Source organism: Ursus arctos, unplaced genomic scaffold (genome assembly GCF_023065955.2).
Source record: "Ursus arctos isolate Adak ecotype North America unplaced genomic scaffold, UrsArc2.0 scaffold_26, whole genome shotgun sequence".
NCBI lineage: Eukaryota > Metazoa > Chordata > Mammalia > Carnivora > Ursidae > Ursus > Ursus arctos.
In genome coordinates, this window is record NW_026622941.1 from 3,826,516 (window position 1) to 3,848,717 (window position 22,202).

The window sequence follows — 22,202 nt, forward strand, 5'->3', positions numbered from 1 at the left end:
ATTTAGAAAGACAGAACGCATCTACAGAGATGGAAAGTGATCACTGACTGGCTGGGCCGGGCTGGGGTGTGAGGGGAGAACAGCAGCCAAGGTTACGACAAACTTCCTGGGCTGCTGGACGTGTTTTGCATCTTCATCGTGGTGGTGTCCACATGGGGGTTTCCATCTGTCAACACTCGCTGACATGGATTTAAAAGGGGTATGTTCTATTACTTGTCAATATAAAGTTGATTTTTTTTTTTTTTTGAGAGAAGGGAAATCCCTAGTACAACGGCTGTGAATTAGGTCTTAGGAGTAAACGAAGAACTTAGAGAAGGAAGTCTCCAGGGTAAAACAGCGTTCGTAATTACTATAGGGTGAATTATGTCCCCCCACAAATTCGTAAGTTGAAGCCCTAACCCCATGGGACTGCATTGGAGAAAGGGCCTTCAAGGAGGGGATTATGGTTAAATGAGGTCCTAAGGATAGAGCCCTGATCTGATAAAACTGCTGTCCTCATAAAAGGGGGAGAGACACCAAAGACCTCTCTACCATGTGAGGACACAGTGAGAAGGGGGCCCCCTACAAGCCAGGAAGAGACCCCTGCCAGAAGCCAGAGGCTGCCCAAACCTTGCACTTCCCAGCCTCCCAAACCGAGAAGTAGACGTCTGTCATCTGAGCCACCCAGTCTGTGGTATTTTGTCATGGCAGCCTGAGCAGCCGGACTAAGCGGTCATTTTCTGGATGGAGTATCATACGGAGAGGCCCCTGGATGGCGTGAGAAAGTGCTGTAGGTATGTTAAAAACTAGACCAGCTTTAAAAGGCAATTATCAACTCTGGGAAAACAAAAATTATTCAGGAAGAAAACCTGTAATCAGGGCACACTGACTTAGCAGAGGCTAAAATTTCCCATCTAACTACACCAGGAGGATGGGGCGAGGAAGGAACAGGAGCTGGCAGGAGAGCAACATCTTAGCTATCACAAGAGGAAGGCACAATGACTGAAATGAATAAATCAAACTACAGCACCAAGCTTACAATTTCAGATATGCTCTGCAAGTATATTTCTTAGGAACCAGGTAAAAGAATTAAAAAAGTACCTGCCCAAAGACCAAGTTTGAGAAATTTAACTTTTTAAATGACATGCATTATTCTTTATTAAATTTTTTATATGACTTTAAACAAAGGACAGGGATTTGTTCAAGGACACTAACTGCTGCAGAGAGGTCAAATAAAGACTTGAAACACCCAAATCTACTAATGAGGAAGTCGCGGCTGATACTAAAAGCCATCTCAGGGGATGGGTAGGGGAAGAAGGCCCGGTGCACTGGGTTATGAGCCTCCTGTGCGCCGAACTTCCTAAGTTCCGCAGGATGACAGGGGCACGGAGGACCTCCAGGAGGTTGCGACCTGGCTGAGGGACCTTCGCATCAATACACACGCTCATTATCACATAGTACTTTCTAAACGAGAGGCAGGGACTGCTCGCTGCAGCCCTAATCCTCCTCCTGGCCACTCCGTTAGTAAATCCCTCTGTCATTCCACTCCTGGAAGGAAACTCCCAGGGGCCTTTGGCTGGATCTCTCCAGCACTCAGTAACCTCGTTCCCGAAGACTAAACCAGTATGTTTAATCTGTGAAAAAGCCACGGTAATTTGTTTCTCAACATCAAAGCATTTGTGTTCCCAGAACAATTTGGAAAGCTTTGGTGCTTTAGGTCTCGGTTTCTAGAGGCACTCCAATTCTCCTCTGTCTTCAGCCTAACAGTTCTCAGACCCTGGGGCTGCGTTTCACATGTAATAGAGGAAGTGGCTATTACTCAGAAAGATAAACCAAGGGAACAACTTCAGCCATGAAAATTTCTGCCTAGGTTAACAACACGCTAGGTGGCTTCTGCGGTGTCGTAAGGACCCTCTTGGCCCCTGACAATATATACTTACAGTGCCAGTCGGACTCTCAAATATTCCAATCTTGCCAGCCTCCAACACCTGATAGAGCTCTGCCATGAAGTCCTTCTGGATGGAATAGGGTGTGAAGGGAAAAGGGAAGTGGATACCACCAACCTCCTGGGTTTTATTAGCCATGGTCCTAGGGGGCAAAAAAAAGGCTTGAAATCTAGAACAGTTCCTAAGAGCAGTCTCAACACTAGTTAGGGAATGTCTCCTCAGGTTGTACGCTTTTTTGCAAGCAGAGACCACGTTCCCCCCATGGTGCACGTCCTCATGAAGCCGTGCCCACATCCCACAACCCATCTAATGACGTGTATCAGACATGGCCACGCGGAACGCAGTCCAGCACAGTCCCGAAACAGAAACCGCCCTGCCATTTTACCTGGGATGCCTCTGCTTCTCGGACACCCTTCTAATGCCTCCAGGAAAGGCGTGGACACTTCCTCGAGGACCTGTGCCCCTGAGGTCAGGGACGGTGCTCCTGACTAGCTGTGCCGCACGGTTCTGCACATGCCCGCAGCACGGCCTTCACCTGGCAACGTGGCCTCACTTAATCCTGCTGCCGAGACCTGTAAAATCATGACACACGGGCAGAGAATCACCAGCACAGTTCTCTATGTGGCACAGGTGCACACGTACATCCGTGTTTCACCGGGATCTCTAGTGTGCTTCTTCATTCGTCCTAGCCTCCACTGCTGGTATAAGCAGAGCCTCCTCCTAGAGCCTTCCCAGCCTCAAGAAATAAGAGCTTTCTGTCTAGCTGCAGACTGGGACTAAGGCCCGGCTGGAATTCCAGAGCTCCCCAGTACTGAGACCACAGCATTTCTCTTACCTTGCCAGGCCAAGGTCTAAGAAGAACTTCTCAGCTCCATATTTCATCTTTTTTCCCCTCTTCTGAACCAAATTTCCCTGAGATAGCTTCTCCATACCCTTTCTTCCTTTAGATTTTTTTCTAATCTCTATTTTAAGTAGGCTCCATGCAACGTGGGGCTTGAACTCATAACCCTGAGATCAAGAGTCACATGCTCTACAGGCTGAGCCAGCCAGGCACCCCAATCCTTTCTTCCTTTCATCAGGAAGGACTGACTCTCCCACCCTGGTTCTCACACTCTCTTTGGAAGTCACTGCTCCAAAGTATCTGGCAGGCCCATCTCTTCTAAGAAGTACTAATCAATGTGAAATCCACTTACAATCCTGCTACTACTGGCTTTGGTAAGACCAGTGACAGTGTCAACACATTTATGAAGGGGAAGGCAGTTGCCATGATGTTCTTCCAGTTATAGTTTAGGGGCACCTAACAGGATGAGAGAGGTGAAAGAACTACAAGAAGGGTGACTCTTAAAAACTAGGACCATTCAGTACTGAGAGGGACACACAGAATCAAAACAAACAAAAACGAAAACAAAAAAACAAAAACAAAAAACAAACCAGGAAGAAAAGAGGAAGGAATCTAACAAATTTTGATCACCTAGTATGTGTTAAATACTCTACAGGCCTTTTTACTATTATTACCCCAGTTAACCTGTACAACACTATAAGGATACAGTTGTTGGGTATTCATGCTTCCAGACACTAAATAATTTTCAAAGGCAGAGTTAACAAGAGGAAAACCAAGGATCCACACCAAGGTCCATATGGCTCTCTTTTAGTCAGGTTCATCTGGCAAGAGATAACCAGCAGAAGCAGAAGGGACACCTAATGAAAATATACATATTGAGAAATTATGTGAAATCTGCGAAAACCTAGGGCAGAAGCCACTGACAGAGTGGGATTTCTTTCAGACTAGAACTACAAAGTAATCCAGATCCTAGGAGCGCTCCCAGAACTTCCCCAGCAAGTCAATACCCACAGCCTGTCCTCCTGCTGCTCAGTCGCATGCCAGATGGAGCCACTGGCTGACCTCCTTTGCTTACTCACAGCTTCCGCTTACCCGAAACTTTGGCTGGCACAGGGCCTCTTTGGCGCCCTCTACCTTTGAGCTTCAGAAGGGGAAATTCTTTTCACATTTCTTGATTCTAAAATCCCAAGAGAAAAATCTAATCAGCATTGCCTCTCCTTTTAAACTAGATCATTGGTCAGCCTACAGACTGCTGTAGGTGACGTACCCAGCCTGATTTTTTGTACTTGCTGTCCACCACCCCCTTCCACCCCTGCCTGGGAAATGATGGACATTTAGGACTCGGTCTTTTCAGAGAAGCCTCCCCCTCTATTTGGCCACCCTATACGGGTCAAATATCACTCCCTATTCAAACACACATACACCACCCAGCTTGAAGTCACTCTTTTGTCTCATTACCCTGTATTTAATTTCTTCATAGCTCTTAGTACTAGCTGAACTTATTTTATTTATAATCCTTTCCCACAAGAATATACATGGCATAAAAGGAGGAACTTTGTCTGTCCTGTTCTTCCCTGCCCCCAGCACCAGAATAGGTACTTTGGCACCGAGCTGGCATTCAAATAAATTTTGATGAATGAATAGCCAGCTGGACATGGTGGCTCTAGGGAGAGGTTTCTGTTCTTCAGAGGTGTGGGCAGAGGTCCCACGACTAAAATACCTAGTCCAAGGTCCAGTTCTTTAATGGTTTCAAACTGTTTTCACATAACCTCACAGCAACCCTGTGTGATACTTTTATTAGCTTTATTTTATAGATGAAAACACAGATTCAGAAAGGTTGAGACTTGCTCACTCAGCAAGTGCTTGAACCCCCATCTGCCAGACCTCCAAGCCCTTGGGTTTTACAGTTCATCCCTCTTCCTCCCACCAGGGCAAGCCGACTGAAAAGAAAGACTCGGTTACTAAACTTCAGAATGCCAACATGAAACAATACAGAAGAAAAGTAATCATTATTTCACTTCCCTGTGGGTGGTAATTATGGATCTCATTATTCCAGAAGCAGCACAAGCTAAATCACAAGTTAAAGAAGCATTTGCATAAATGCTTGAATAATGGATTCACTAAGTGCTATTAAGGACATTTGGTGTAATTTTTCTCACCTCTTCGGGTTGGCTGTGTGGTGGACAACCACGAACCCACACACAAGTTCCCCCTAGAATTCCCCACCAGTGCTAAGGCACACACCATATGCTTATTAAATGAGATTAAATACATGAAAGCATCTCAGGTACATATTAGTTCTGAAAGTTCATTTTCTTCAGTTTTCAATCATCACTCATTATTTACTTGTGTATAAACTACTGCTAGACTGAATTGTGTCCCCCACCCCCAAATTCACTTGTTAAAGGCCTACCAATATAGACTGTATTTGAAGATAGGGCTTTTAGTAGGAAACTGAGGTTAAACGAAGCCTTAAGAGTGGGGTCCTAATCCTTATGAGGACGGATGGCCTTAGAAGAAGGGGAAAGAGGGAACTCTCTCTCCACACCATGTGAGGATGAAGAAGAAGGGGGCCGTCTGCAAATCAGGCATAGAGCTCTCACAAGGAACCAAATACACCAGCACCTTAGACTTCCCAGACTCTGCAACCACGAGAAAACAAATTTGTTAAGCCCCCAGTCTAAGGTACTTTGTTATGGTAGCCCTGAGACAACTCCGAGCCAGCAAATATCATGCTGTTACGTTCCTTAAATATTTCAACTTCGCACACCTCGGAGACAACACAGCACTTAAAGAAGCAAAGCTTCCCCACCTGCTGCTAATCCAGAACCACAACTTGGTGCACAACTGCAATGCTCCAAGATCAGGAGAGCCAGCCCGGCCCGCAACTCCCCACATTCTCCATCTTCGGAGCTCTCACACTATGTAAGAACAACCTGCTACTTAGTAGTATTTATTTCCATTTTTATGACACCTCTTCCAACAATCTGGTCAATTCCATTCATCCCTGTCCTTTAGACTGAACCCTACTCCACCTTGAGTCCCTGACGGGCAGTAGAGCAGAGCTATTTACAGTATAGAAACTGGGCTCCGCTGGCCAAGTCTGGGATCCCAGCTTATGTTAATATCCCTAAGCCTCGGTCTCCTCATCTGTAAAAGAGAAACGTGTAACAGCACTTATTCACAGCGTTGTAGTGATCACTCAATATGGTAACTTATGAAAAGCGCCCTAGCACAGCCAGGCTAAACCGAACCCCCTGGACGCATGGTACCAGTTCTCACTTCTAAGCGGAGATCCAGAACCACCGCAGCCCCCACCCTCATTGGTCTGCCCTTCCCCCTCGCACTGGTTTCTAGCCTGCCAATCACACGTTGGTCCCGCCCCTCCGGCTCCAGAACCTTTTCCCGCTCCCGACTCGCCCTGCCCCTCTGAACAAGAGCCCGCCGTATTTGCGTTTCCACCGGCGTCTACCCGCGCTCCTGTCGCTTCGCCTCGTCCTCACGCGACACGGCGCTCACCCGCTTCGCCGACGGGACTGCTTCGCTGAAGCCAGGCGGACGAAGAGGCCGAGCAAAGGGTCGCGGAATTTCAAATCGCGGCGCACCTCCGTCAACGTCAGCCCCCGGGAGGAGCGTGCTGCGTTGCCACGCCCCCGTGCCACTGCGCCTGAGCACCCTGGAAGTCGGAGGGGCGGAGTGGGGCGCTTCGCCTTTTGTGCCACTGCGCTTGCGTGGCGAGTTCGGGGTTGGGCTCTTTCTGGCGCTGGAAACTCGTCTTGACAGAAGCCTAGAGGGCTGGGGTCGGGGTTCTGGGCTTTCTCCCTCTGCCCTCCTGCCAGGTGCAGGATGTTTCAGTGATCCTCCTCCGATTGGCGCCAAATGTACTTCGTTCAGCAGTCACTTGACTTGATCGAATTGGCCAATATTGACCAAACACCCGAAGGACGAGATGCTGTAGCCAAGAATCAGGAAACCCGTATTCTGTTCCCGGCTCTTGTCAGGCCTTACGAGTGAACCTCAGTTATTTTACCTCCAAAATGGACGGCATCTGCCCTGCTCACCTCGACAGGGTCGTGCAGGGTCTTGGATATCTTGAAGTCGTGTAAATTAAAGCACTCTAGAAGACAAGTTTAGGTTATTGTTTCCACTGAGTGCCAGGCACTACCCTGAGGGGACAAGGAAGATAATGCACCAGCTTTGCCATCAGGGAGCACACCTTCTAATTAGAACAAACATGTCACCTTCACCTCTCTGGACTTGGGTTCTCCTTTGTTCAATCTGGGGAATAAGACTATATCTGATTCCTACCAACTTTCTGAAAGTAAGTCCAGTGTGTGTTTTTTCCAGCACCACCGCACTGAACTCATTTCTGACACTATCCGGAGATAGCATTAGATCCTACAGGTTAAGGGCTCAGTCCTACAAGACTGCTCCTGCCCCCACTTCAGACACCAATTGCAGGTCTAGGTTTTTACCTGTGTTTCTGACCCAGGAGGCTATAGATGATGGGAGGTTCCCGTGACCCCACTCGCAGTCGGATTAATTTGCTGTGGAGGCTCAGGGAAACATTTTGCTTACTAGGTCGCCAATTTATTATAAAAGGCTAAAACTCAGGGACAGATGAAAAAGATGCATAGGGCGAGGTATATGGGAAGCTTCCATGCCTTCTCTAGCTGTTCCACTCTCCCAGAACCTGCATGCATTCACCAAATAGAAGATCTCTGAACCCACTACTTTTGCGGTTTTATGGAAGTTTCATTACGCAGGCATGATTGATTAAATCATTAGCCATTGGTGATTTGAACTCTTATCTCCAGGCCCTCTGCCTTCCCAGGAAGTATGGGGGTGGGACTAAAGTTCCAACCTTCCAATCTCTTACTTGGTTCCCCTGGCAACCAACCCCCATCCTTAGGTTACCTAGGAGCCTTCCAAAAATCCCTATATTAATCTAACGAACACCTCCATCAATCTCAGGAAATTCCAAGGATTTCAGGAGTTCTGTGCTAGGAATGGGGACAAATACCAAATATATATTTATTACCGCAATATCACAGAATGAATCTAAGAAATGATAAAGGAGGCATTTTATACTAAATGCTCCCCTGGAATGACATAGGTAATTGGTGTGACTTCCCAGCAGGATCAAGGGATGTTAGGGACAGTTTGCTGGAATTTGAAGGAAAGACTTTCAGGGAGAGAAACCAGTGTTAAAAATTGCATAAAAGCTTGGGGGTGGGAGTTTACAAAAGGTGATTCTGATGTCGAAAAGAACGTTAGGGTTCACAGACAGCCAAGAAAGAATTCTTGACACATCTTTGGTGCAAAAGGTGGTTTTATTAAAGCTCAGGGACAGGACCTATGGGCAGAAAGAGCTGTACCGGAGTCATGAGGAGTGGCCCATTATAGACTTTCAAGTTGGGAGGGGGGTTGGAATAGCGAAAGTCTCTAAGGAATTGTGGAAGCAAGGTTTCCAGGACCTTGAGGGGGCTAGCTATTGTTGGGAAAAGGTCATTTATTATCGTCTAATAAAACCTTAGTCTTGAGACCCCTCAGATGTATATGAATGGGCCATATGCTTGGGGGATGATTGCCAACACATATCTTGGGGGGGGGGGAGCGAAAGATAAAGTTTCCAAAAGAATTTTTATATGTTAAAGAAGGTTCACAGGATCCTTGGGGGAGGGGGCTAGCATTGCCTTTTGCCCTTAGCAAAGTGTCAACATGGAGGCAGTTGAGTCCCTAGAGGAATTCCACTGTGCCTGTTTCAAGGACTTGTCAATGGGCTGTAGGGAGTAAGGAAATGTAATTTTTCCTTCTGCCTTTGTTTCCCACATCAATTCCAGGGTCATTTTTTTGTGAGTACTTCCGACTACCAGTGACTGGGGTAGTTAGAAGACAATAAGAAAGTAACACCCTCCAGGTTCTTGAAATGTGGTCCACCAAAATCCCAAAAAGGTCTGTGATGCCTTGGTTTTAACTTTAAAGTTGATGTAATGTGGCACTCTACTCTATAGCATGTTTTAGCAAAAAAAAAAAAAAAAAAGTTTTAGAGTAACTGACATCTGGTAAACTTGACACTTCAAGGAGATAATGCTCACTAGGTTTTGGCCCTATTGTTTCAAAGGTCCCTCTCACTCCTCTCCACACACACACTCCTAGGGTATGAAGCCTCTGATTGAAGAAGCACCACTGAAGGAATAGGAGAGGACAAGACAGGAAGGTTAAGTCAGGGTCTGGTTGCAGAAGACTTTATTTTTTTTTTTTATTAATAATGATTTTTTATTATGTTAGTCACCATACAGTACATCCCCGGTTTTCGATGTAAGGCTCGATGATTCATTAGTTGTGTATAACACCCAGTGCACCATGCAATATGTGCCCTCCTTACTACCCATCACCGGTCTATCCCATTCCCCCACCCCCCTCCCCTCTGTAGCCCTCAGTTTGTTTCTCATAGTCCATAGTCTCTCATGTTTCATTCCCCCTTCTGATTACCCCCCCTTTCTTTATCCCTTTCTTCCCCTACTGATCATTCTAGTTCTTATGTTCCATAGATGAGAGTGGTTGCAGAAGACTTTAAACAGCAAGATAATACATTCAGACTTCATACTTGTTCAAAACAAAACAAAATTCAACCAAGTATATTTGAAGATCTAATTGGCTTTTTAAACAATTCATGAATCGGGCAGCACCCCTTCTAGGAAGCAGAGAGGAGCTCCATGGAGTTTAATAAAAGAAAGGTTTTTAAAGACAAAGAAAGCATTAAAAAGGAAGAAAGGAATCTGTTAGCGAAGAATGAATTGTTTAGGTAAGGTTGCCCCCACTTCCCCGACCCCAAAGGGAGCGAAAGGGGTCTATCAGTAAATTTCCTGGTCATTGATCAGAAAATTCTGTGTTGGCGGGTTAAAGTTTACATTCCTGGGGGTTCAAACTGCAGTTAGGTTAAGCATTGATTCTTGGTTTATTGATTAGGCCTAAGCGACAGCATTTCGGGCCTGTGGTTTCCTTTTTAACATACTGTAAGCAATTTGCAAGTCACTGAAATGTTTTTGAATGGAGGGGCGAAATTGAAAAAGCAATGTCTTGGACACATGAAGCCGGAAGCAATGGGAAAGTGATGCCAGCAAACCGAGCACTGGGACTCGGGGGGGGGGGGGTCCCGCTGGACCAGCCATGAGGGCCCCTGGCTGCGCACAGGATAGAAATCAATGTGAGCCAAGCAGGAGGTGAAAGCCGAGTTGACTGGAGATACTGAAAGAGTGCAGGTACAGACAAAATGTCTGGAAGACTCAGAAAGTAAAGGGGAGTCTTGTCTATATTTGGGGTCTGGGGTTCTTATTGAGGAGAGTGGTCTGGAGTACGTGTCCTCTCAGGCATCCAGGATCCAGTTAGAACAAAGATGAGGGCCCAGGTGTTATTCCTTGGAGCCAGGGAGACTTGGTGTCGAGATGTCTAGCGCCCATGGTCTGGAACACACATAGGATGGCTTCTTCCGGTCATGCGCACCTAGTCCTTCCTTAGATGTTAATTATTCTGAAGAAATTATTAACTCCTTGTCCCTTCCAAAGGAGGACCTACATTATTTGCACTATGAGGCATGTGTAAAGTGGGGGTGCAGGTCCTAGCAAGGATAGAAGCAGGAGAAGAAGCGAAAAGCAGATTTGTATGAAGTCCTTCCGTTTCCCTATCTCAAAGGGCATTCTGGAGGGGAGAGAGGCCAGAAGCAAGCAAACAAGCCAGGTTATGCAGCAGACCCAACCGTGCAATAGGGACTCGGACTTCAAGAGCGGCAGCAATAGGAACGGAGAGGATGGAGGCAGTTACCACGAGGCTATGAACCTGCAGGTGACCCTCTAGCCTCCCCTCGTCCCCGCCCCACGGATCATCTATAAGATAGACACTCCTAACATTAGACCCTGGGCTTTGTCCCAGGGGTGCAATCAGGACTGTTAGACCTATGTGGACCACCCCTGCATTTCTTATTAAACAGCCTCAGGCAGTACCATTCATTGGATTAACTCAAGACCTTCTTAACAAACTCCTCGCTAAACTCAAGGCCAGGGAGAAAAAGTTTTCTACTCATATACAAATATGCTTTCTATAAGTCCACAGTGAGAGCTGATGTGATTTGATTTTGGGGTCTGGGAGAAAACAGTCACAAAAGAATTCTTGAGACGGTTTCAGTGCAAAAAAGGTGGTTTATGAAAGCACGGGGACAGGACCCGTGGGCAGAAAAGCTGCACTAGAGTTGTGAGGAACGATGGATTATATACTTTTAAATTGACGAGTGGGGGTTGCTGGGTAGAGACAAAGGAAGTCTCCAAAAGGATTTTCATATGTTAGAGAAGATTTACAGGATCCTGGAGGCCTAGCTATTGTCTAGCTAGGGTAGTTTTTCCCTCTAGCAAGGCATTAACATCAAGAAAGTTGGAAGTTGGGGCACCTGGGTGGCTCAGTCGGTTAAGCGGCTGCCTTCAGTTCAGGTCATGATCCCAGAGTCCTGGGATCAAGCCCCACATCGGGCTTCCCGGTTGTTCTCTCTCTCCCTCTGCTGCTGCTCTGCCTACTTGTGCTCTCTGTCAAGTAAATAAATAAAATCTTTAAAAAAAAAAAAGTTAGGAGTTGCTGGAGGAATGTCAGATTCTGCCTGTATCAAATATTTGTCAATGGGCTGCAAGTTAGAAGGAAATTTAATAGTATCTATATTTCCTTTTGCCTATGTTCTCCACATTAAGAGCTACATAGGCCCATTATATATTCCTCTTTGCCTCTGCTGATAATAATCTCAAAACTAAATGTGCGTTGTTTTACTTTTTCATTGGCCAGTGTTTTATTTTATTTATTTATTTGAGAGAGAGAGCGCGCGCGCATGCGCGAACGCTCAAGCTCACACGCCCACACACGCAAGTAGGGGGAGGGGCAGAGAAAGACAGAAAATCTCAAGCAGACTCTCTGTTGAACTGAGCCTGATGCAGGCTTGATCTCAGGACCCGTGAGATCATGACCTGAGCTGAAACCAAAAGTCAGACACAACCGACTGAGCCACCCAGGAGCCCCCCATTGGCCAGTGTTTTTTGATACTTATTTTTCTGTTATCATTTCTTCTTCATAATTTTAAGTCTATGCTCTAGTAGTCAGACCATCTGGAGATCCAGTGTTAACAATCTTGGTGAGCCTGGCAAGCTGTTTAAGGCCTCTAGGCCTCAGTTTTCTCGGTTATAAAATGGAGGTAATAGCAGGACCAACCTTAAAGGACTCTTCTGAAATAAGTGAGATCTTCTTGGCAACATTGAGGGCTTAGCTCCTGGCATGCCATATTATAAAAGCTCAACAAAGGTTAGTACTATATGAACTGGGTTTGGTTTTAGTAATCTTATGCTTTTATTGTAAGTTTTCTTAGCTCCCCTTTAGCTATAGCTGTGATATAAATCTAACAATAAATAAATAAAATCTAATAATAAATAAAGTTGGGTCCTAACTGTGAATCAAATTCTGAGATTCAGGCCTTTGGCAATTGGAAGAGCAGAAATGAGGAGGTCAGGAGGGATAATGCATTTTGAAGGGGGATAGGAATATTCTATCTTTGAGATGTTCGAAGTTATGCAGTTGCATGCCATGTTACAAGCAGGACCAGGGCCTCTCAAAGGCATCTTTTTCCAGGGTATAGCCTGGCCCTCACATTCATTCATTCAGTAAAAACCAACTGATTATCAGTCCAGAAGCTGAATTATTTTAGTAAACTCAGAAAGTTTACATCATACAAATGCATGATCACTAAATTTACATCCCTGCCAATGGATTGATTCATTTTTAAAGGAGCCATTTCCAGTGAGTGGAATAATTGATCGCTTCCTATTTGGGAAGCCAGTGTGAATTGGAAGACTGCTCGGTAAGCATAGATTCAGAAAAAGGAAAACATAGGAATTTGAGTGAAACATGTCACCCAGGCACTGGGAAAGCTCCATGAAATGTGCCTGTCATAAGAGAGAAAGCCTCCAGGGGCACCTGGGTGGCTCAGTCCATTAAGTCTCTGAGTCTTGATCTCAGCTCAGGTCTTGATTTCAGGGTCGTGAGATCAAGCCCTGTGTTGGGCTCCACGTTGCATGTGGAGGCTACTTTAAAAAGAGAGAGAGAAAAAACCTCCAGAGACCGGATTGCTCCCATCCCTAAGACTCCATGTGCCTCTCCCTGGAACAGTGCAAGACATACCCTAGTAATATTTATCTGAGCCCTAGTGTCTTTGATTACTAGGTCCAGAGTAAATCTAGGTATGTAACTTTTCCTCATTAAGCCACACTCTAGCGCGCATGGAATACATTGTTTCCTCACATAATAAGTCAATCTTAGGTGTGCCTGGGTGGCTCAGTCACTTGAGTGCCTTTGGCTCAGGACATGATCTTAGCGTCCTGGGATTAAGCCCTGCATCAGGCTCCCTGCTCAGCAGGGAGTCTACTTCTCCCTCTCCCTCTTCCCCTCCCCCCACTTGTGCATGCACACTCTCTCTCTGTGTCTCTCTCTCAAATAAATAAAATCTTTAAAAAAAAATAGGTCGATCTCATTTGTCGGACTGAATTTATAGGCTGTCCCCCCTCAATGTTTCCATGAGGTATTCAGTGGTGTTTGAAAATGGAGGACTAGAGTTCAGGAAAGTGGTACAGGCTCAGTATATGGATTTGATCACCTCTGGGTAAAAGAACTAAAGCCACAGTGAGTAATAAAATTTCTGAAGGTGTGAACAGTTTTAAAAAAGGGGGAGAGGGGAGGCATCGACATGTAAAAAATGAAGTTGGACACTTACCTTATACCATGTATAAAAATTAACCCCAGGGTGCCTGGGTGACTCAGTCGAATCACCAACTCTTGATCTCAGCTCAGGTCTTGACCTCAGGGTTGTGAGTTCAAACCCCACGTTGGGCTCCATGATGGGCATGGAGCCCACTTAAAAAAAAATTAACCCCAAATGGATTTAAATGTAAAAGCTGAAAGTATAAACCTCTTAGAAGAAAGCATAGGGGATTTGGATTTGGGAGTGATTTCTCAGATAGGATTCCAAAAGCACAGGCAGCAAAAGTAAAAATGAATAAATTGGACAACAATAAATTTTAAAACTGTGCATCAAAAGACACAGTTGACAGAGTGAAAACATCACCTACAGAATGGGAGAAAATGCCTGCATATGCTATAACTGATAAAGGGCTAATATTTAGAATATGCAAAGATCTCCTACTGTTGAGTTGTAGGCAACAACAGTAACAAAAAAACAGCTCGATTAAAAAATGGGCAAAGCGTCTGAATAGACATTTCTCTGAACAAAGCTATTCACATGGCCCAAATGGCCAAAAAGCACATGAAAAGATGTTCAATACCACTCACATCACTCATCACTAGAGAAATGCAAACCAAAACCACAATGAGATACCACCTTATACCCATTAGGATGGCTGAGCACACACAGAAAATAACGAGGGTTAATAAGGACGTGGAGAGGGCGCCCGGGTAGCTCAGTCGTTAAGCGTCTGCCTTCAGTTCAGGGCGTGATCCCAGGGTCCTGGGATAGAGCCCTGCTTCGGGCTCCCTGCTCCGCTGGGAACCTGCTTCTTCCTCTCCCACTCCCTCTGCTTGTGTTCCCTCTCTCACTGGCTGTCTCTCTCTCTGTCAAATAAATAAATAAAATCTTAAAAAAAAAAAAGGACATGGAGAAATTGGAACCCTTATACACTGCTGGTGGAAATGTAAAATGGTGTAGCTACTACGGAAAACAGTATGATGGTTCCCCAGACAATTAAAAATAGAATTACCATATGATCCAGCAATTCCACTTCTGGGTATCTACCCAAAAGCAGTGAACGTAAGGACTTGAATAGGTATTTGTATACACATGTTTATGGCCACATTATTCACAATAGCCAAAAGGTGGACGTGCCCCAAGTGTCCATCAACAGATGAATGAATAAACATAATGTTATATTTACATACAATGGAATATCTTTCAGCCTTAAAATGAAAGGACATTCTGACATATGTTACAACATGGATGAATCTTGAGGACATCATACTCAGGGTAATCCAGAGAAACAGGCTCAATATGATGTGTATATAGAGAGATTTATTTTAAGGAATTGGCCCACACTGGAGATCTGGCAAGGCCAAAATCTGATGAGGTAAGCCAGCAGGCATGCTGGAGACAGGGAGGAGTAGCAGTTCAAGTACAAAGGCTGTCTGCTGGCACAATCTCTTCTTGCTCTGAGGAATCTCCTCCTGTTCTATTAAAGGGCCTTCACCTCATTAAATGCAGCCAACCCACATTAAGGAGAATAACCTGCTCTACTCAGAGTCCATTCATTTCAATGTCAATCTCATCAAAAAACCAGCTTCACGGGGTGCCTAGGTGGCTCAGTAAGTTAAACATCCAACTCTTGGTTTCAGCTCAGGTCATGATCTCAGGGTTGCGAGATCAAGCCCAGAGTCAGGCTCTGCGCAGAGTCTGCTTAAGAATCTTTCCCCCCGGGGCGCCTGGGTGGCACAGCGGTTAAGCGTCTGCCTTCGGCTCAGGGCGTGATCCCGGCGTTCTGGGATCGAGCCCCACATCAGGCTCCTCCGCTATGAGCCTGCTTCTTCCTCTCCCACTCCCCCTGCTTGTGTTCCCTCTCTCGCTGGCTGTCTCTATCTGTCGAATAAATAAATAAAATCTTTAAAAAAAAAAAAGAATCTTCCCCCCTCCCTCTCTTCTCCCCCACCCTTGCACATGCTTTCTCTAAAATAAATAAATAAATAAAATCTATTAAAAAACAAACAAACAAAAACATCTTCACAGAAACATCCGGAATAATGTTTGACCAAATATTTGGACACCATGGCCCACCCCGAATTGACACAAAAAATGAACCATCACATTGTGATAAGTAAAATAAGCCAGTCACAGAAAGACAAATACTGTACAATTCCACTTACATGAGGTACCCAGAGTAGTCAAATTCATAGAGGCAGAAAGTAGAATGGAAGTTACCAGGGGCTGAGTTGAATGGGAAATTGGGAATTGTTGTTTAATGGGTAGAGAGTTTCAGTGTTGTGAGCGAAAGGGAGTTCTGGACTTCATTTGCACAACAAAGCAAATGTACCTAACACTAAACTGTACACTTAAAAATGCTTACTAGAGTTAATCTTATGTTATATATATTTTAACACATTTTTTTAAAAGAGGATAAAAGTAGGGAATGACCTTGAAGAAATGTTCCCAACTGGGGGGAAGAAAGTGAGAAATTGATTAATTAGAGCAGTAGAGGGCAAATTAGGGTCATCACAAAAGCAAAAGAAAAAATGATAAAAAATACTGGATACAGCAAGGTCAAGGAGAACAATAACTAGAAAAATATCCCCTAGCAACTTAAGGAGGGAGAATCAGCACAGTAGTTGGAACAAAATCACTTTACAAGGATTAAGAAAAGCCTAAATGGGGGCGCCTGGGTGGCACAGCGGTTAAGCGCCTGCCTTCGGCTCAGGGCGTGATCCCGGCGTTCTGGGATCGAGCCCCACATCAGGCTCCTCTGCTATGAGCCTGCTTCTTTCTCTCCCACTCCCCCTGCTTGTGTTCCCTCTCTCGCTGGCTGTCTCTATCTCTGTCAAATAAATAAATAAAATCTTTAAAAAAAAAAAAAAAAGAAAAGCCTAAATGGTGAGAAAGTTGGAGGAGCAGAAGTACTGCTCCCACTCAAGGAGATGGAAGGCAGGAGGAGGGGAACTATGCAAAAGAAGACAGGATGATGACACTGAACCAAGTGAGAGTGCAACTTTTCCCCCTGCTGTTGACCAGCTTCCTCTGCCAAGTAGCCTGACTTGGTCAAGCGTCCCCCGAATACAAGACTGGCGGCCTTACAAAAAAGCAGGTGGGGCAGCTGTCTTAGTACAGAATGTGCAGCCAGGGAGCAGTGGCAAGAGTCAGAGATCATGACAGAGTTGGGGGTATCCTGAGAAGTCCAAGTTCGATGGAAATTGAAATGAAGTCAGAAAGAGTGTAAAGCTAGGCTGAATGCCAAAGGGGCAAATGCCAATATACAAAGCATTGGAAGTCTCAGTGCTGTGATTCAGAAGCTAAGTCAGAGTAGTGTTTCTTCTTTAAAGTTGAGCTCTCCCACCAACTCCCACCGACTCCATCTCTGTCATCCCAAAGAACTAACACTTCTCTATTGACTCAGAGGATGCTGCCTTATGCCTGGTATATTAGTCAGGATTCTCCAGAGAAACAGAACCAATAGGATGTGTGTGTGTGTGTGTGTGTGTGTGTGTGTGTGTGTAGAAAGCAAGGGAGAAAGAGATTGATTTAAGGAATTGCCAATTATGGAGGTCAGCAAGTCCAAAATCTGCAAGGTGGGCCAGCAGGCTGAAGACACACGGAAGAGCTCATGTTGCAGTTCAGGTCCAAAGGTCATCTGCTGGCAGAATTCCTTCTTGCTCTCAGGAGGTCAGTTTTTTATTCTATTCAGGTCTTCAACTGATTGGATGAGGCTCACCCACATTATAGAGGGCAATCTGATTTACTTACTTACAGTTACAATGTTAATCTCATCCAAAGGCATCCTCATAGAAACATCCAGAAAAATGTTTAACCAAATATGTGAGCACTATGGGCCAACCACACTGACACATAAAATTAACCATCATACCCAGGTGATAATGACAGCTATTTATTAGGTGCTTATTTCTACACCAAGTACATGGCTATCTCATTTCATTCCATAAAGCCTATAAAGTAAGTTTAAATATTCTCATTTTTAAATATGAGGAAAACAGTTTTAGAAGGATTTTATCTAAAAGTTCGTAAAATTTAGAAGCAATCAAAACCATTCTTATCATGGTTAACTTCAAAGAAGCCAATTAATCAATCTGACCAAAGTGGGAACTAATTCTTTGGTCTTTCCACATCTTTTTTTCTTCCCCAACCTCTTGTTTTTTGTCTTTAAGTAGGCTCCATGCCCAGCACGGAGCCCAGTGTGGAGCCTGAACTCATGACCCTGAGATCAAGACCTGGGCTGAGATCAAGAGTCAGAGGCTTAACCAACTGAGCTGCCCAGGTCCCCTTCTATCTACATCTTTCAAACTTCTCAGAACAGAGTTCCCATAGCCTAAATGTCAGGGCCTTTGAAAAAAGAAAATGCCCTCAGGGCACCTGGGTGGCTCAGTCAGTTGAAGGGCTGACTCTTGATTTCAGCTCAGGTCATGGTCTCGGGGTCATGGGGTAGAGCCCTGCATCTGGCTCTGCACTCAGCAGGGAGTCTGCTTCAGGATTCTCTCTCCCTCTCCTTCTACCCCTCCCCCTGCTCTCATTCTCTCTCTTAAATAATGAATAAATCTTAAAAATAATTTTTTAAATTAGAATGGACTCAAAATTATCCCAACAAGAATGTCACTCCATCACAATCCAAATGCGCTTTCTTAAGTGGGAGAGATCAGGCTGGAGTTATTGCCGCCCCAATGTTTTCACCCATAGCCCGCCTTTTTCTGTACCAACCTGAAATCTGAATGTGCCCTTTAGTGTGTCAGGCCTGGGAATTTCATCCAACGTGTGTGGAGGTGAGAAAAAAAAGATTGGACACTAGGAGCCACGCTGTTCTGACACCCTACTCTTCCTCCCTCTTATCATTTGAAACTTTACCTGAAGGTTGAAGGAGATACTTTCAGAGCTGTCCCTGTCACTCGGGTTTCTCCCCAATCCCCCAAAACTAAGATGAAAGTCATCTTGTCTTAGAATGAGAAAATAAGTTTTATTGACAAATGCATATGCTGATACCCAACAATCCCCTAGGGAGAGAAAGGACCAGAAACATACTGTGTCTTCTAGATCAAAACTGCCTCCTTGGGTTTAATCCAAAGTAGCCCATCCAGTTGGACTATGGTAGGAGAGCTACTGGGAAGCAAAGTACTGACATCTAGACAAGCAAATGGAAAAGGCTGGAGTCCCAGAGCAATTAGGAGCAACTTATTTGGCGGTAGGCCCAGCTTCTGCAGGTGGACTTTCAAATGTCGGGACCTGTGATAGCACTGACGATTTGTCTGAATTGCCTATTATGAGCGGAATATTTTTCACCCTTCTATTGTACCGGTTTCGCAATGAATTTAGAGGTCTTTGAAGCCACTTCCAGATTTTCTTTTTCTGATTGTCACCATCATCTCTTTCCCGTTTGATACTCTTAAACAGTCGCTTCTTTCTTTTGGGGGTTTTCATGCCAGTGACTTTGAAAATATTATTGCTCAACTGGCTCATCCTGGAAGTAGAGACAGAGCCGGGGTTAACATATTCATCAATTTTTTTCAGAGTAGTATTGACCAAAGACTGGATAGACTCCACAGGATCATTCCTCAGACTTCCAATTGCTGAAACCAGAAAGGAGGTCAAATCAGACTCTCGATCTCCAAGGACTATCTACCCAAACCCCATCATTTTCCACCCCACATACCAGGTTATTATTATATAACTTCATTTACAATAATTTTTGTCACTGTAAAAGTAATACTTGTTTTACTCTAGAAAAATGTTTAGATAAAAATCGTTTTTCTAAAAGAAAGAAAAATCACTTACCCCCCCAAGACAATACCGTTAATATTTTTGTACCTATCCTTGCAGTATATATATTTTTAAGTCATCTCTATGCCCAACATGGGGCTTGAACTCATGAACCTGAGATCAAAAGTCTCATGCTCTACTGACTAAGCCAGCCAGGCACACCTGTGGTATTTTTTTTAATACCAAATATGGACACATCTTTTTACAAAAATAAGATTTATATTTTTTCTTCCCATAAAATATTCCTCTATACAAGGTAATATCCAAGCACATGATTCTATCATCATCTCTTTGATGAACTCCCTATTAGTGAATAACTAGGTTGTTTGCAGTATTTCACTGTTAGAAACAATAACCACTAATTCATTCAACAGCTACTATGGAACACTTGCTGTCCCCAGCCATTATGCTAGGTGCTGGGGATGCAGTGGTGAACAAGAAAGATTCCCCACCCTCAAGAACTTAACGTTCTAGTGCAGGAAAGACAAAGCAAACAAGGAAACATAAATGAAGTACAAAGAAGGAAATTTAACAGAGTAATGACAGTGAATAACCAAGAAGGACCTCTTTAGCTAGGCTAGTCAGGGAATGCCTCTCTGAGAAGGTGACATGTGAGCTAAGAGGTAAGAAGCTTCATGAAGAGCAAAGGCAGAAGCAATCCCAAAGGTCAGGTAGGGGGGCACCTACTCACAGTAATCAGTGTGACTACAGCTTCTAGGGACAGAGGAGGTGCTATAGGCTCAGGCTGCAGAGATAGAAGCCGGCCGGCTCAGTCAGGGCCTTCTGGTCAAGCATAAGGGACCAGACTTGACCCAAAGAGCAGTGGAAAGCTACTGAAGGGTTTTAAGCCAGGGGTGACATGATTCAGTATCCACGTTTCAAAGAGAATCTGGCTGCTGTGTAGAGAAGTATAGAGAAGCAGCAGGTGTGGGGGTTGTTAAAGCGGCCCAGTTAGGGAATGGCAGCCAGGGGCTTAGATTCGGGTGGGAACAGAGAGTGCTAAATTGCTTAGCACCCAAAGGATGAAGAGAACAGGAAGAATCTTGGCTCAAAAGGGCCGTCAAGCCCATCAAAGTTGACAGCTTCATGTTGATCTCATTTTTACATAGAACAGGAGAAAGAGCTGGGCTTCAGCTACACAGCAAATATGTAAAGCCTGTGAAGAACCATTTCTTGACCACGAGTTAGGCACTGGATATGGGTGTAAATGTAACTGGAATTACTTTCCTTGGGGAAAAAGTCCCTCCTGTCTAGGTAATGTAGGCAGTCTTTCTTGCATACTGGGTGGGATGAGGAAGGCAAGATGAATTCTCTGGTATACTGAGGAGTCTGGGATTTTCATTCTAGAATACTTTCACTGAAATTCTTCAGTTGCTGGGAATAGGGGTCCACTACCTTGCAAAGACTTCAAAGAGCTGTAATAAATCATAAAGGAAACAAGAACGTGTCTATCTCCAGGTGTCTGCTGGGCATTTCCTCTGAAGTATGATGTCACCATGCCTTCAAAGACAGCGAATCCAGAATATTAGCTTGAGGCAGGTGCCAGGACCTGAAGTGGCTCCAACCAGAGGGCACGTCCCTGAGAACAAGCATGTGCAGGACCAGAACAGCACCGACAGCAAAGCCGGGGCCCCCATGCCAGATCATTTGGACATACACGCCCACTCTTGTATACAACAGCACTGGCACCCAGGGGCAGGGCTATAAAAGCCAACATTCTCTCCATCTTATATCTGGATCAAAGGAAGCAAACTGTGGCAGGAAAGATGGTAAAGAACAAATAATTCAAACATCCTTTCTATTCGGCACTAGAATGAACCACCTGTCTACCACCTATGACAGACACCCTAAACCCTTCTCACGCCCCTTAGAGGAGTTATGAACTGTGTTTCACCAAGTACCCCTACCGCCCACCACAAAATCCTCACTCTTCACCACGGCTGAAAAGCCCAGTATGATTCTGGTCCCACTGCGGTCCTCTGAGCTCATCTCCTGCTCTTCCTTTTGCTCACTCCATGCCAATGACATTGACTTCTTGTTCTTCCTTGAACATGCGAAGTGCTCTTCCCTCTGATCATCAGATGGTGCCTGCCCTCGCTGCCTCTGGGTCTCTGCTCCAGCACCCCTTCTCAGAGGGGCGCCCCTGCCCTGCCCTGTACCCCCTGACCCTTGGCCTTGCCTTACTTTCTCCATAGTGCCTATTCACATGTATGTACTTGGTTAAGGTACTGGAAGGGGTGGGGGCATGGGGGGGTGGGAACGGACAACATCAGTTTTGTTTGCTGCAGTATCCCAGTGCTTAGAAGAGTAGCTGGTATACAGTAGGTTTTCTATAATTAAGAAACTCATTTAATTGAGAGCAAGGGCAGAAGTACCTGCTACAGCAAACACAGGTGTTTGGCTATTTTAGGGACCAAAGGGTTTGGAAGATGAAGTAAAATTTCTCTTCTGAGATACATTGGGAATATCAGCTCTTCTTCTGCCACACCCCAGATTCCCATTCCTTCTTTCTTGGGACTTTAGTAAAATTACAGGACAATGGAGTGAGCATGAGTCAGTGCAAAGATCCCTGAAGTGGAAGTCTAGTTCTTGCTCTCCCAGTAATTCGCTTCCATGATCTTGGGACAAATGACTCGGCCTACAAAATTAGGAGGGTTATAGTTCAGGATGAGCAAATGCTTCTCTGAAGTACCCCTAACTTCAGAGGCAGAAGAGAATAAATGGGTAACCTCAGGGGTCTAGATGAGTTACCTCAAGTCCCATATAGTCTACAAATCCTTAGAATCTCTTTTATCTTAAAAATGCATGCATAATTTGCATTGTACTCCAAAACATGTCTGTTACTAAAACATTTTTAATGTTTTAATTTAATTTTTTA

At 44.8% G+C, this 22,202-nt stretch overlaps 2 protein-coding genes and 1 non-coding gene across 11 annotated transcripts in view; all 3 read right to left on the minus strand.

Annotated features, from left to right (window-relative positions):
* DDX11 (DEAD/H-box helicase 11) overlaps positions 1–6,640 on the minus strand; it is a 34,505-nt gene extending 27,865 nt beyond the window's left edge. For 3 of the 9 annotated variants that reach the window (XR_007189479.2, XM_048216875.2, XM_026502684.4), the window contains exons 1-4: positions 6,286–6,625; positions 3,859–3,943; positions 2,311–2,497; positions 1,920–2,067 (exon numbers count right to left, since the gene is read on the minus strand). Coding sequence is in view for 8 of the 9 variants with exons in the window: in XM_048216875.2 (XP_048072832.2) it covers positions 1,920–2,063 (144 nt within the window). In the remaining variant the exon portion in view is untranslated. Of the gene's footprint in view, positions 1–1,919; positions 2,068–2,310; positions 2,498–3,858; positions 3,944–6,238 lie in introns of all 9 variants that reach the window. The other 6 variants (XM_048216877.2, XM_057303208.1, XM_026502687.4 and 3 more) reach the window with 6 other exon arrangements.
* A 10,791-nt stretch (positions 6,641–17,431) lies between these two features.
* Positions 17,432–22,202, minus strand: part of LOC113258025 (uncharacterized) — a 111,567-nt gene continuing 106,796 nt past the window's right edge. The window contains exon 30 of the mRNA XM_048216874.2: positions 17,432–19,134. Coding sequence (XP_048072831.1) covers positions 18,740–19,134 — 395 coding nt within the window. The 3' untranslated portion in view covers positions 17,432–18,739. The remainder of the gene's footprint in view (positions 19,135–22,202) is intronic.
* TRNAK-UUU (transfer RNA lysine (anticodon UUU)) lies at positions 19,410–19,482 on the minus strand. The gene has a single exon. It is a non-coding gene; the product is annotated as a tRNA-Lys (tRNA).